We start from the raw sequence: 13,917 nt of genomic DNA, 5'->3' as shown, positions 1-13,917 counted from the left end.
TTATATGTGAGGTCATTCTGTTCTATGACACTATGTTGGTAACTGCTCCTGGACAGGACCAATATGAAATCTGTAGTGATAGGGCCATGCAAGTCAAATCTAGGAGGAAGTTATCACAACAGGACCTCATTTCATAGGATCAAAGTTTCTCTACTCTCACTTTTGTCCCTGATTGGGTTACAAGAAGAGGTAACAAATACAGGAAAAATCTCTCTACAGTTTCTGACCCTGGAAATCTCTACTGTAAGACCTACATCCAAATAGCCCTCCATTCTTCCTCCTACCCCGTCTCTTTACCATGAATTACATATCTACAGGCTAGACAGCAGCCCTATTGGAGTAAAAGTTTCTCACACATGAAAGACCACATGGCATTTTTAAGAATTCCAGCCTTTCTTATCTCATTGGCTGAACATCCCTCCTGGATACAAGTGTCAAGACACCCTCCATTCATGCAAGCAGCCAAAAAGGAAGAGCAGTACCAGAGTATAGGCTGGATTGGCTGCCTTTGTAGTGTCATCTCACGCATTTCAGTGTACTTTTTTCCTTGGTGAAGCTAATAAGGGACCTGTTCATTTAGGCCAACAATCCAATTAACCCCAAAGCTGTTTTGATCTTGTATGAAGTGTCTTCCTGACACGAACTATTTAGCTCTTCAGAAATCCACTATGGAAGGCAGTGTGACTGATTTATAAGATCACAAAAGTAGCAAAAAACTCACTAGTTCTCAGACCACCTGTCAGCTCTGCCACTGATACCTCTGTGGCCTTGAGCAAGTCACTTCACTTCTATGGAATTGTTTCAAAGTGGGTACAACATACTTGCTATCTGTTTACAATGTCACAGGGGGCTGCAAACAGTACATCAATACTGGTGTAAAGAACTCTGAAAAACCTACACTGCTCTGTGTTCTGATGCTATGTAACCACCCAGCCAATCGAGTTCAATAATAAATCTGGTACCTATATAATCAGTCCTACTAGTGACACAAACAAGAAGGCAAACAGAAGAGTGTCATAGCAGATTTTTCTCCATTAGAAACATAAGGAAAATGAGTGTGTCTCTAAAGGCTTGGAAAATTGGAAAGGAGAAAAATCAATACAAAATATTTAATTGAAGATTATCTGCAAACACTGGAAAGTAAACTGGCAGGGGGAAAAAATCAAAGAAAACTCAAGTGAAATTTGTTAATGTTTGAAAAAAGGGGGAAGCATATATCTGTTCACTATTTTGACTGTGGTTGCTTATCACAAGGAAGAGCCATTCCCCGTACACACCTCCCTCTGTTATATCCGATCATGCAATTTGGCAGCAGAGGACTCTCACCAGAGTTGATCATAGAAGAACCAGAGAGTTAAACCTTTTAAAAAAGGGCCTCTTTTATAAGAGGGATCAGAAGCATATCCTGCCTTTTTTCAGGATCAGAAACCCCTTCCAGTGAAGTCAGAAGAGAGCTGGACTCACCTCATCCAATTTGCTTTGGTTTCATCTGTCCCATCTATCGACTTGTAGCGGTTGTTCTTATCGACGATCTGTAAAATAAAAAATAAAAGTAACAGGAAGACTAGCTGGCTCAGAGGTAATCGGGGCACACAGAACCTTTCACCTCTCGGGCATATTTCCAGGGCAGGAGATGCTGGGATATAAAGGGTTTCCCTTCTAGGTCCTGGCTTCAAAATTACCCTGGACTAGTAGGGGGTCTAACTTGCTCCTACAAGGTACCCGTCTGCAGGGCCTGCTCTGAAGTGAGTTTGATCATATCAGTCCATTGCACAATGTACATATATTCATATCACAGAACTGTCACTGCAGTTGGGACTATTTTGTGCAATTTTTGACAGTCTCAGCTAAGATACCAGGGACTGAATCCCCCTTTTTTTTCTTCCCCTTCTCTCTCAGAATGGAGCTGTATCCCCACTTTATAGATAGCTAGACTGAGGCACACAGATAAGGGCTTTGGGTCATAGTCACTAAGGGTCTTGGTCAAGGTCAGAAAGCTTATCAGTAGCAGCGCTGTGAGCAGAACCTGGGTGTCCTGGTTCCCAGTTCTATGCTTTAACCATGCATGAGCAGTTCTCAAACATTTCACATTCACAACTCCAAATTCACCCTGTGGCTTCTTTATGTCTGAAAGGGGCTGGGCCGGAGGCAGGGGTTGGTGGTGGGGAGGAGAATAGCAAGATGGCATTTAATGCTGAAGACTGTATGTGATAGTGGAGCTGTTCTTGGTGGATGCCACATTTAGTGGACGTGGGGACTGCTGAAGCCTGATTGGTGGGTTTCTCCCTCCTTATCACTTCACAATGCTCTGCTTCAGGAGAGGGGGAAGTGTTGCTTCAAGAGGCCATGGACACTACTCTCTAATCTCCAGAAGTGATCCTTCACAACCCTGATGGTAGAGGAAGATACACTGAGGAGAGACCAGCAAGAGGCAGGGGAGAGGGAGTAAGCTAGTCCATCTGTCTGTCCGTCCTGCCTGCCTGCCTTCCAAGTTCCAGTGACTATGGAACTTTGATGCTTTCTCAATCGATGGGCACCCTTTTGCGGCCCACTTATGGGTTTTGACCCATCAGTTGAGAAGTCCTGCACCATATCATGCTGCCTCCTTGATCTGAGAATACAATCCAGGAATTCTGACTCCTAGCTCCCTTCTCTAATCTGTATCTCCCCCCAAAATAATGGAGTAAGTGGATCTGGATCTACGGAGGGTAGCCACTCTACTAGCAGAGCTAGTAGCACCATTCTATAATTCATAGCTCGAGTCTGTGCGCTTGGATCATCACAATTGGGAAGCAGTGATGACACTCACCAGCCATGAGAAGAATCCTGCTGATTTGTCCTGGCTGGAGATCTGCCCCTCATATGGACCAAATATATGGCCTTTGGGGATAACTTCATTCACACAGCGTACATCATTCTCCCCACTGGGTTCTTTTACCACCTCCATGCCAGGCGGGATGGTCAGTGCTGCCCGGTCAGGGATCCCAACGGGTACCGGAGTGTCTGATACAAACACGGGGGGACCATGGTTTGGGCATTCATCCACAAAATACTCCTGGCAGGACTCACAAACTGGAAGAAACAGGAATTTGCTTGTGAACTGAAACTTACACTTCCAAAAATGCCAACATCTGAATGCAATTATTAACGTAGACAACCCACACCATGGACAGAACTCAGATTCTCCTATTCCAAAAGCAAAGAACCTGACCACTGAGGAAAACAATGATCTTACAGCAATACAGGGCCCACAACACAGTGGTTGTTCTGCCTCCATTCAGCAGGGGGCAGAAATGGGTTCACACGCACTCTTTCTTCTCCTCCTGCTCTAGCCATGTCTCCCTACCACCTCAAGCCCTTCACTAGGTTCCGCTCACTTTCTGCTTCGTGTTAATCCTCCATCTAGTTCAGGATTTACACAATTTTACTCCCACCAAGGTATCTTCCCACACACCTTCTCTCCCTAAGCTCTCTGCCAATGGCTCTTTTTGGGGCTCCTCCCATGTCACGGCCTTCCTGCCAAGCAGCTTGCCAAGCATTTTACCCTCATGTCAACATACAGGCCAGTATCCTACAGGTTTTGTGCTGTCTCACTTCTTTAAACTACCAGCTCTCAGCGGCAGCACCCATTGGCTCATTGGGTATCTGACCCACTGTATGTATCCAATAAATACCCTTGCTAACATAATCCCACTGCCTTTCTTGTATGCCTCAGTGACAGACAGCATCATATACTTGTCCCATGGCAGGAAGGGACTGTGGCTTCCTCAAGAGGCCAACCATACCCAGGAAGTGCTAGTACGTGCCATGCCACTTTTGCCTCCCAGGAGACGGAGAAAGAACAGAGGAGTGACCCATGAGATGCTCACTTGCTTGTGAACAATGGTCCCAAAACTCCTAAATCTAGCCCCCTAAATATCTGTTGAGTTGCCGTGTCAACTCCATGGTTATCCAATCCTTGTGTGTCAGAACCCCTAGAACGTTTCACATTCGTTCCTCCACTCAGCTCACTACATACACAGAACTTTGGAGACTGACTGTCACAAATCCCTTCCTGACAGTTTCACCAACAACTATTTCAGTGTTCTCAGGAGTTTAACTAAAGTGAAGGATTTGCAGGACACCTATGTCCCAGGCACTCCTTTTCTATCCAGGGAGAAGCAGGGGGATTGGGAAATGCAGAAACATCTAGCGAGGTGGAGGTGTCTATTCCCTCTGATAAGACACTTACACCAGAAATCAACTTGCTGAAAGCTCTTGGTCACGATCAAATCCCGTTTCCCTTTCAGTTTCTTAGGCTCCACTTCCATGGACTGAGAGTCACCCCTCCCAGAGCTGGGGAGAGACAGCAAGAGAATAAAAAACTAAGAGTATGATATGTTGGAGAACAGACCATGAGACAAAAGGCATGTGAACAGCCACACCTTGTTTCCCAAGCGAAAAGCGTCAAGCTTGATTTTGCTATATAAACCGCTGATACCTGGTGTCAGGGCACTCTGATGACCTCATATGTCTAATGCTTATATCACCTGGGAACTTCTGGCAGAAAACAACCATTTCTGCCACAGATCACAAAGCTCCCTCACTCCAGTCCTGCCATGGGTCAGGCACACTCAAGGGGAGCACCATCAATCAAACTCATCATAAACCTCTGGCTAAGATGAAGAGGGGATGAGGGAACACATTAGGCAGAGATCATATCTTACCAAGGTTGTCCATACTCTTGGTCTCGGCATGGAGAGCAGGCCTCAGTCTTTATTGTCACCATCTCCCCTAAAGAAGCGTGGGTCTGGATCAAACAGTCCTTCAGGTTTTCACTCATGTTCTGCAAGAGAATGAAAAGAAGGGACAGAGAGAGAAATGAATGGTGGAGAAGTCACCATATTCCCCCTGATTTAAATATCCAGCCACTAGAAACACCTATCTGCGGCACAAAACAAAAATCCCCTCTCAGACCAAAAGGCAATAGCAATTCCTTTGCAGGTGAGACCTAGGTACAAGACATAGGGAGTAACATGAGGCACTGGAAATAAGAATGCAAGGCAGGAGAATTATACACAGCCAAATATGCAGAAAAAGAAAGCTAATACAGGGTTACATGCTTTGAGATCATGGAATAGAAGACAGGAGTAGAGAGTATGATTATATAACCAAAGACTTGTCTTTAAATAATTCTTAGAAACAGACATCTATAGGTCAGCAATGAGCCATGACTTGTCTAGGTGCATGACTATACCATATCCCAGTGTGACACAGAGGGTGGAGTGAGGATATGGCCTCACTGAAATCCTCATGTTCATTGGGCATTATGACACAAAGTCATAAGTTCTCAGTGCCCAAAGGCATGTAAGAATCCACGAGAACAGCATGCCTAGCAGTCACTTATCTCTCTGCCCTTTGTGATCAATCACTATCTTTCCTGGAACTAGGCTGGTTGAATTAAAATGCTGCTCCCCTGTCTCAGCACAAGAATAAAAGGACTAGTCAAGAGGTGGCTAATTCAAATGCTTTTTTCACACATCCTGTTGTCATAGGATCCCACTGAGGAAGATTTTGAAAGATGCAGAACATACATATCAAGCTCAAGACTATTCAGTTATTATAATTAACTAGCAGGACGGACAGCAGACAGACAGCTCTCCTTTTATAATAGTATAGAGGTTAACGAAATTTTAGAAGGGATGTTAAACTTCAGGCTCCAGGGCTTCTGCCCGTTCGTAACTATTAGGGATCAGGACACTGCCTAGCTTGGGGTTAGGGATATTACCTCACATATGGGTACTGCAAGGTTCTTACAGCTTCCTCTCACACATCTCGTGCCGATGACCATCAGAGAAAGGAGGCTGGACTAGACAGAACTCAGTTGTGATCCAACAGAGCGATTCTTTTAGGTCACTTATTGATATCACACTCATGCCACACACAGGGCATGCCTACACTACAATCTTAAATGGCAGCTCCTTTGACTTCTCACCTCCAGAGGGCAGATTCACACCCAGCCTCTAGTTGGCTACCATGCTCCCTGCAGGCAGCTGGGAGTCTGTGGGAGAAGGAGGGAGGAAAAGTCTGAGCTTGGGGGAGCTGGGACGCCAGGGGGCAGCACAAGTTTGGAGTTTGGTAGCAGGCCCGGTATGAGAGGAGACGCGGCAGCTCTGCTGGGGAGACAGGCTCCAGCACAGCCATAAAACTGATAGGTCATCCAACAGCCGATGTAAGTAACAGTGTGTACATAGCCGCTGTGTCACCCTAAGTACACCAACGTAAGCCCAACGCCTCTCAAGGTGAAGATAATGTCAGCGTAGTGGGGCACTTAACATGCACAGGACAAGGCTGGAGAGTGTAGACTGACATACTTAGATCAGTCTAAGATGCCTCCTGTTGACCTAACCGTAGCACAGAACAGGGCTCCATTACATCGGATATCTGCACACAGAACACTCAGTTGTCCATCAGAACCCTTCTTTCAGAAGGGCCCACCTAGGACCAGTGGTTTCAGCACAGAATTGGAAACAAAACTCCTGGGTCATATTCTAAATTAAGTTCTGGATTCTTAGATAGTAAACCCTTGTCCATAACACAGGACAGGGGGATTCTGCATTAGGATTGGGGTCCGTGAGCGGTGCTGCATTACAAACACAGAAGAGTATTCTTTGCTTTAGCAGGCATTCTTTGTGACTTTGAGGAAGCCATCATTTCTCAGCTTCAGTTTCCTACCTGTCAGTCTAAACTGGAGGAATCATTGATTAGTACTGAGACTTCACCAGTCAATACTCAATGGACTTTGAAGGTGAAGCTGCTATGTAAGTGTTATTATAATGCACACATGCATCACTGGGCACTGACATGTCTGTTTCTTTATAAAACATTACCAATCCCTAGCCAACAAAACACAGAAATTCTTTCAAGACCTGTGAGCTAATTCCAGGAAAAGCAAGATGTTGCAAATGACTGCCTTCAAGGGGCCTGGGTACCTCTTGGGCCTCATGACTCTTGTCTGCACATCCACAAGAGGGGGAAAGAATTCTAACCACCAGCCGTAGGTACTTGGGCAGCAGAGAGAGGCTTTCAACAGAGAAAGAAAAGAGATATTCCCCAGAGACCTTGCTTTAAAAGTGCATCAGAGAAAAAAGAAAAAAGCTGAACTCAAGGGGAGGAAGCAGGGAAACTCTTTCCTACAAAGCCTCCCTTAGGGGAGGCATGTGCTGATGTTGGCACTGGGGCAGACATCCAACTTGTCTTTTCACCGATTGTATTCAAGAGGAAGCCCTGAGAGCAGGGCTTTCAGTTTTAATACCTACAACTCCAAAGCTCTTTTTTTTTTTTTTGGGGGGGGGGGGGGCGCGGGGGGTAGGTGGGAATTTCAGACTGCCTGATGCATGGAGCAGACATTTGGCTGCAGGAACAGTCTCTTTTTCATAGAATCATAGGGCTGGAAGGGACCTCCTTCCATGAGGAATTCTCAGATCCAGGACAATAATGAACGTGTGACATGAAAACAGAGGAAAGCCAGCTTTCTATTTCATGCTGTACACCAGCCCTCGGTAACATGCTGCAGTCACTTGGGTGCACGCAGCAGCATCTTACTTTCTGCATGCTGCTTCCCAATGGGTTGTGATCAGACTGCACAGCCACTTTGTCCAAATGGCAAAATTGTTCTTTTCCAAAGAGCACCGCCAGTGTCTCCTTCTCTGCCTGAGCATAGACCCTCTCTGCGTCTGGCAGGGCTCTAATAGCCAATGTTGTGGACTGCTTGCTTTGCATCCAGGCTGCTCCTCCGCCTCTTTCTGAAGCTTCTCTCTGTAGTTCTTGTTGCGCTGTAGGACTGTGGCACTTTAGAACTAATGCTTTGCTTAGGATTTTATTTATCCCTTTCAAACACCTGTTCTTGGGTCTCTGCCCATTCCCCACACATGCCGGATAACAAAGCTTGTACTGTGCTTTTTTACCAATTATGAATTTAATACAGTCTTTGGAAAATATCAGAAAATCCTTTGTTTCAGTCAGTTTAGTTTCTTGTCTCCTCTTTGGAATTTTTAAAATCAATTTTAAATAACAGGTTATTGTGACATTTTATGGACATTTACTTACTTTTCATCAGTTAGGCACACAGTTAATGCAGGCCCTCTAGAGAAGTCAGTGATTGAAAGTGCACTCGGGGGATGTAGACCACAGAATTCCAGGCAAACATCCCTAGTATGTTCTTTAGATAGAAGAGGGCCACTTGTTACAGGTGACAGAAGTGAGGTTTACAATTTTTGTCCTTCTAGTATTAAATTAAAACCCCAACCACAAGCATTAGTACTCTGTGCATGACACCCTCCCCCATACACACTAATCTCCTCTCATGCATTTATTAAGGTATGAATAACCTTTCCTCAAAAGAGCTCACATTGTCCTGAGATAGCTTGACCACACCCTGGCTCAGCAGGGGTGCTGGAACAGTGGAACCATGGCCCCATCCCCTTTCAAAGTGGGAAGGGCTATGCCCTCCCCACTCTTTACCTGCCTGAAAGGCAAGCACCAATGGAGAGGTGAAGAGGAGAGAGCAGGGGTAAGCTTCAGGGGTGGTGGAGTGAGAGTGACACCGAAGCAGAAAAGGCACAGTAGGGCCAGAGTTTGGGTGCTGGTGCTGCCACCGCCCGCCCTCCGGCCACAATTCAAGGGAGCTCCTGGTGCTCTTGAGAAGCTGGACGACCAAGTTTCCTGTAGTCCCATGAAGTTTGTTTACAGCCACCAGCCCTGGCTCTCAGTGTCCGGTGCTGTTATTTATCTGTAATTTACCCCTAAATGTCTTCCAAGAGCCCAATAAGCAGTGGACGTGTTGGTAATGTGTTAGACAATATTGACTTCTGTGGTCCAGCAAATTCTCTTTTTGTCATCTATCAGGTCTGGAGGATGCCAGACAAGAGAGGTTCAATCTGTACTATGAAATGTCATTTCTAGTTTTACAAATTCCTAAAAAATAACATATCCCTCTTTTGTTCCTGCTACCTAATTATATGTATATTGCAGCCCTTGGAGATGGCAATATATACATAAATAGCCAAAGGAAACTTATGTTTGGTGTCTGTAAGGGGCCAGATTTTCTGAAGAACTGACATCCAATGGGCTGAGCTCACTTGAAAATCTGGCCCTACCAGTGTTTACAATGTCCTTTCAATAATGATGCCAACTGTTCCACATTCCTCCTGTAACACTTGCTAATTTTAATCCTGGTAAATCCAAGCTGTTCTCACTCATAGAACTTAAGGTCTTCAGAATGGGTTTCACATTTTGGTAGTAACTAAAAGTTTTCTCCTGACATCTCCCCTGACCCCCAGAACAGTGATGAATCATGGCCAAGGCTCGAAGTTCCTGAGCATCAACAGTGTTCTCACCTATGGGGTTTGTGTGTATGTTTTTTTGGAAAGGCAGGACAGGAGAGGCAGAGGCCAGAATCACGACTGCATGGAACAGGTACTTTGGGCTAGAGTAATGGATTTCTCTGATTTTGACTCTTACACTGGTGTTATGGTGAAAGGGTGAACACCTCAATACTTTACAGTGTACTATCAAGTCCTCAAGGTTCCATCAGGTTTTGCCAAACTAGCTGTGAATCTGGGACCCTGTCATATGACACCCAATCTGGTATAGACCTGGACCAGACTACTTTCTGCCTCCCCAGAAGAAATCTCTAATGCATTTCAAACCATTTTCATGTAGGTTCTAAACATTCACTCAGTGTACGCTTCTGCAGGCTATCCTGACACCCGTTGTTGATGTATTTCAACATCTACCCAAAAAGAAAGAATGTGGGCAGGAAGCAGACCCCAGAGATGGCATTTTGAATAGCAGATGTGGCTATCCCAGCTGGTGAGGTGCCATTTTAATTTCTGACCCACAGAGATGGGAAGTGATTCATGAAAAATCAAACAGGAAAGAATTAGCTAGAAGGCACAGAGATAATTCATATTGCTCAACCGTCATGGGCAGAACTGGCAGCACTACGAGCACCACCTGGCATCTCAACCTCCATGCCCATCAGAAGAACAGCCAGTCAGTGATCACAGTTCCATGTGTATTAGTCCCCCTGAAGAGTATATCAGTCTCATAACAAGCTGGCCTTTCACTCTTGGTGTTTCTAGAACTACAAGCCATTCCTTACTTTCCCTGTAATATTTTCTTTTCCCTTACTTAGGTGGACATTGAGTGCTGATGGATGGACAGAGAATGGGTGACAGACAGGTGAAGCACTGGTAGGCTCTGTGCAAACTTCCCACAGAGGGAGCTTAATCACTTCACCTTTCTGCATCTTACAGCTCTAACAATGCAATTCAGTGCAGCCTCCCCATCTATATCCCTCCTGGGATCTCACACAATTCTAAGAATATACATTACCCTGACCTGCCCTATTTCTTTAGTCTTAGTTTTTTCTTAAGTAGATTGATAATCTTGTCGTACTGTCTGGAGGTTTGCCACATGGGCAAATGTCCCCCAGGGACTAAGTAGGCATCCTTCAGTCTGCACAGACTATGGATCGTACCCTTTATAGTTTCCATTGAGGACTTCATTTACAGCGTCTACTGTGACCATTAAGACCCACACGAGAGTGACAGTCCTTGCTGCATCTCTTGCAGATGTGGTGGGTGTCTGGCAAGTCCTTAGTGTGCTTTCTGTGCGCTCGCTTCTCCTCTGCTAGCTGTCTGATCCTCATCTCTCCCTTCTGAAGGCCCTTGTGTAACCCCTGCCTCCATCTGCTGCGGTCATCTGCTAGTTCTTCCCAGTTGTCCAGCTCGATGTCTACCTCTCGGATGTCTCTCTTGCAGACATCTTTGTAGCGCAACTGGGGGCATCCGGGAGGTCTTTAGCCAGAGGCTAGCTCACCATACAGGATGTCTTTTGGAATCCTTCCATCATTCATCTTGTGGACGTGGCCAAGCCAGCGGAGCCGACGCTGCCTGAGGAGGGTGTGCATGGTTGGGATTCCAGCTTGCTCGAGGACAGCGGTGCTGGTCACTCTGTCCTTCCATGATATTCCAAGGATGTGCCTGAGGCAGCGCAAGTGGAAGACGTTCAGCCTCTTTTCCTGGCGGGCATACGGGGTCCAAGTCTCGCTACCATAAAGGAGGGTGCTGAGGATGCAGGCTCTGTAGACTTGCATTTTGGTGTGAGTGTACAGCTTGTTGTTATTCCACACTCTCTTGCTGAGTCTGGACAGAGTTGTGGCCGCTTTTCCGATCCTCCTATTTCACTCAGTGTCCAACGACAGGGTGTCAGTGATGGTGGACCCGAGGTAAACGAACTCGTGGACGACCTCTAACATATAGTTGTCAATGCTGATTGATGGGGATTCAGCAACATCCTGACAGAGTACGTTTGTCTTCTTTAGGCTGATGGTAAGCCCAAAGTCCTTGCACGCTTTGGAGAACTGATCCAGCAGTTTTTGAAGCTGGTCTTCTGTGTGAGACACTACAGCAGCATCGTCTGCGAACAGCATGTCTCTGATGAGGACTTCCCGCACCTTAGACTTAGCTTTCAGCCCTGCAAGATTAAACAGTTTCCCATCAAATCTTGTGTGCAGCAAGATACCCTCTGCTGAAGATCCAAAGGCATGCTTCAGGAGGAGTGAGAAGAAGATCCCGAACAATGTCAGAGCAAGCACGCATCCTTGTTTGACACCGCTCCTGATTCTGAAAGCATCCAATAATGCACCGTCATATTGGATGGTTCCTCTCATGTCTTCGTGGAACGAGTGGATCATCTTGAGTAACCAAGGAGGACAGCCTATCTTGTGGAGCAGTTTGAACAGACCATCCCTGCTGACCAAGTCAAAGGCCTTGGTCAGGTCGATGAAGGCTGTGTAGAGTGGCTTCCTCTGCTCCCTGCACTTCTCCTGCAGCTGCCTTAGAGAGAAGACCATGTCTGACTAAGTAGAGACCACAAAACTAGCTTCCATTCATGATCTAAATCAGATGCGAAATCACGTCTCTATGGGTATACCAGGGGTCTGCAAACTGCAACTCCAGACCCACATGCCATTCTTTAAAGACTTCTTTGTAGCTCCTGATGATATAATTGCAAAGTTAAAAAAAATAGAAAGCACTCCTGATTATTTTTGATAAGCAGTGAACATTGCAAAGCCCAAAAATGAACAACTCATATCTAAATAGCAAACAATATGTGATCTCACAATATTGGATAACTCCCCCTAGCACCCTCCAGAGAGAGAGAGAGAGAGAGAGAGAGAGAGAGAAGGTTCGGGAGTGAAAGTCAGGAAGATAGCGGTATAAACACATGCTAAGTGTGAGGAAATAGAATATGTAAAAAGTTTGTGAACATCCTGCAATAAACATGTATCACATTACAAAGCATTGTGTGTGCACTGTGCTTAAAATAGGGGTTGCAAAAGTGTGGTTTGATGTTATTTATTGAGGACCGTCTTGTATTCACATGCATTGTGGTTCTTGAATTATTGAGTTTTTTGCTGAATTGGGAAAAAATGGCTCTTCTTGCTATTTTGGTTGCTGACCCCTGAGGTAGGCTATATTATTTATCTATGACAACCTCAAGCATTTCATATTAAAAGGTAGAGGGCAGGGAAAGATCTCATGCTATTTACATAACCATCTACAGCTGTGAAGTTACTTATATCACTAGACACAGAGATACAGAGAAGGCCCATTCTCAAACACACAAAAGTATACAGTAGGAAACAATTCTCAGATTTTAAGCTGTTTGCAGCAGAAACCATTTCTACTTAAGAACATACGAACAACCACAATGGGTTAGATCAAAGGTCTGCTTAGCCCACTATCCAGGACTAGTTGCAGCTACCAAGGAATATGAAGGATAACAAGAAGGGTTTGTGCAGGTATATTAACAAGAAGGTCAGGGAAAGTGGGATGCTTAGAGAATGGGGAAGACAGCCTAGTGACAGATGATCTGGAAAAACTCGAAGCACTCAATGCTTTTTTTGCCTGTGTCTTCACAGACAAAGTCAGCTCTCAGACTGATGCACTGGGTAGCAGATTACGACAAGGAGATGATTAGTGAAAAGAATGGGTTAAGTCCGAATGGCTGGACATGCAGATGGGGTCAGTTCAAATGCAGCTGAGGGTGCACAGAGAGTTAGCTGATGTGATTGTAGAGTCATTGGCCATTATCACTGAAAACTTGGGGCAAGGGGGGGGAAGGTCATGGAGAAAAGGAACATGACCTCTATGAAATTAGATAATGTGCCCACATTTTGAATACAGCATGTAGATGTAGTCTCCTCATCACAATATATATATACCTATATGGGCATATTGTGGGCATATTATCTCATTTCATAGAGGTCATATTCCTTTTCTCCATGACCGTCTCCCCCTTGCCCCAAGTTTTCAGTGATAATGGCCAATGACTCTACAATCACATCAGCTAACTCTCTGTGCACCCTCAGCTACATTTGAACTGACCCCATGTGCATGTCCAGCCATTCTAACTTAACCCATTCTTTTCACGTAACCCATTATTTTCACTGATCGTCTCCTTGTCGTAATCTGCTACCCAGTGCATCAGTCTGAGAGCTGACCTTGTCTGTGAAGGTAATATGCCCACATTATGTAATATGTACATATATATTGCGATGAGGAGACTACATCTACATGCTGTATTCAAAATGTGGGCACATTATCTTGAGTAATTATGTATCATCTGCAAATTTTGCCACCTCACCATTTAACCTTTTTTCTAGATCATTATGAATAAGTTGAACAGATCTGGTCCCAGAACAGACCATTGGTGGTTACCACTATTTACCTCTCTCAATTCTGAAACCTGACCATTTATACCCACCCGTTGCTTCCTACCTTTTAACTAGTAACCAGTCCATAAGAGGACCCTCCCTCTTATCCCCTGGCAGCTTACTTTGATTAAGAGCCCTTGATGAGGTCACTC

General features: G+C 45.2%; 1 protein-coding gene across 4 annotated transcripts in view; it reads right to left on the bottom strand.

Annotated features, from left to right (window-relative positions):
• PRDM11 (PR/SET domain 11) overlaps window positions 1-13,917 on the bottom strand; it is a 405,666-nt gene that overhangs the window by 378,219 nt on the left and 13,530 nt on the right. For all 4 annotated transcript variants that reach the window (XR_012646015.1, XM_074997542.1, XM_074997544.1 and 1 more), the window contains exons 2-5: window positions 4,707-4,825; window positions 4,232-4,335; window positions 2,810-3,072; window positions 1,465-1,532 (exon numbers count right to left, since the gene is read on the bottom strand). Coding sequence is in view for 3 of the 4 variants with exons in the window: in XM_074997542.1 (XP_074853643.1) it covers window positions 1,465-1,532; window positions 2,810-3,072; window positions 4,232-4,335; window positions 4,707-4,822 (551 nt within the window). In the remaining variant the exon portion in view is untranslated. The remainder of the gene's footprint in view (window positions 1-1,464; window positions 1,533-2,809; window positions 3,073-4,231; window positions 4,336-4,706; window positions 4,826-13,917) is intronic.

This window comes from Carettochelys insculpta, chromosome 6 (genome assembly GCF_033958435.1).
Source record: "Carettochelys insculpta isolate YL-2023 chromosome 6, ASM3395843v1, whole genome shotgun sequence".
Taxonomy (NCBI): Eukaryota; Metazoa; Chordata; order Testudines; family Carettochelyidae; genus Carettochelys; species Carettochelys insculpta.
Note: the sequence above shows the minus strand (reverse complement) of the source record. Positions and strands in the feature narration are given on the sequence as shown.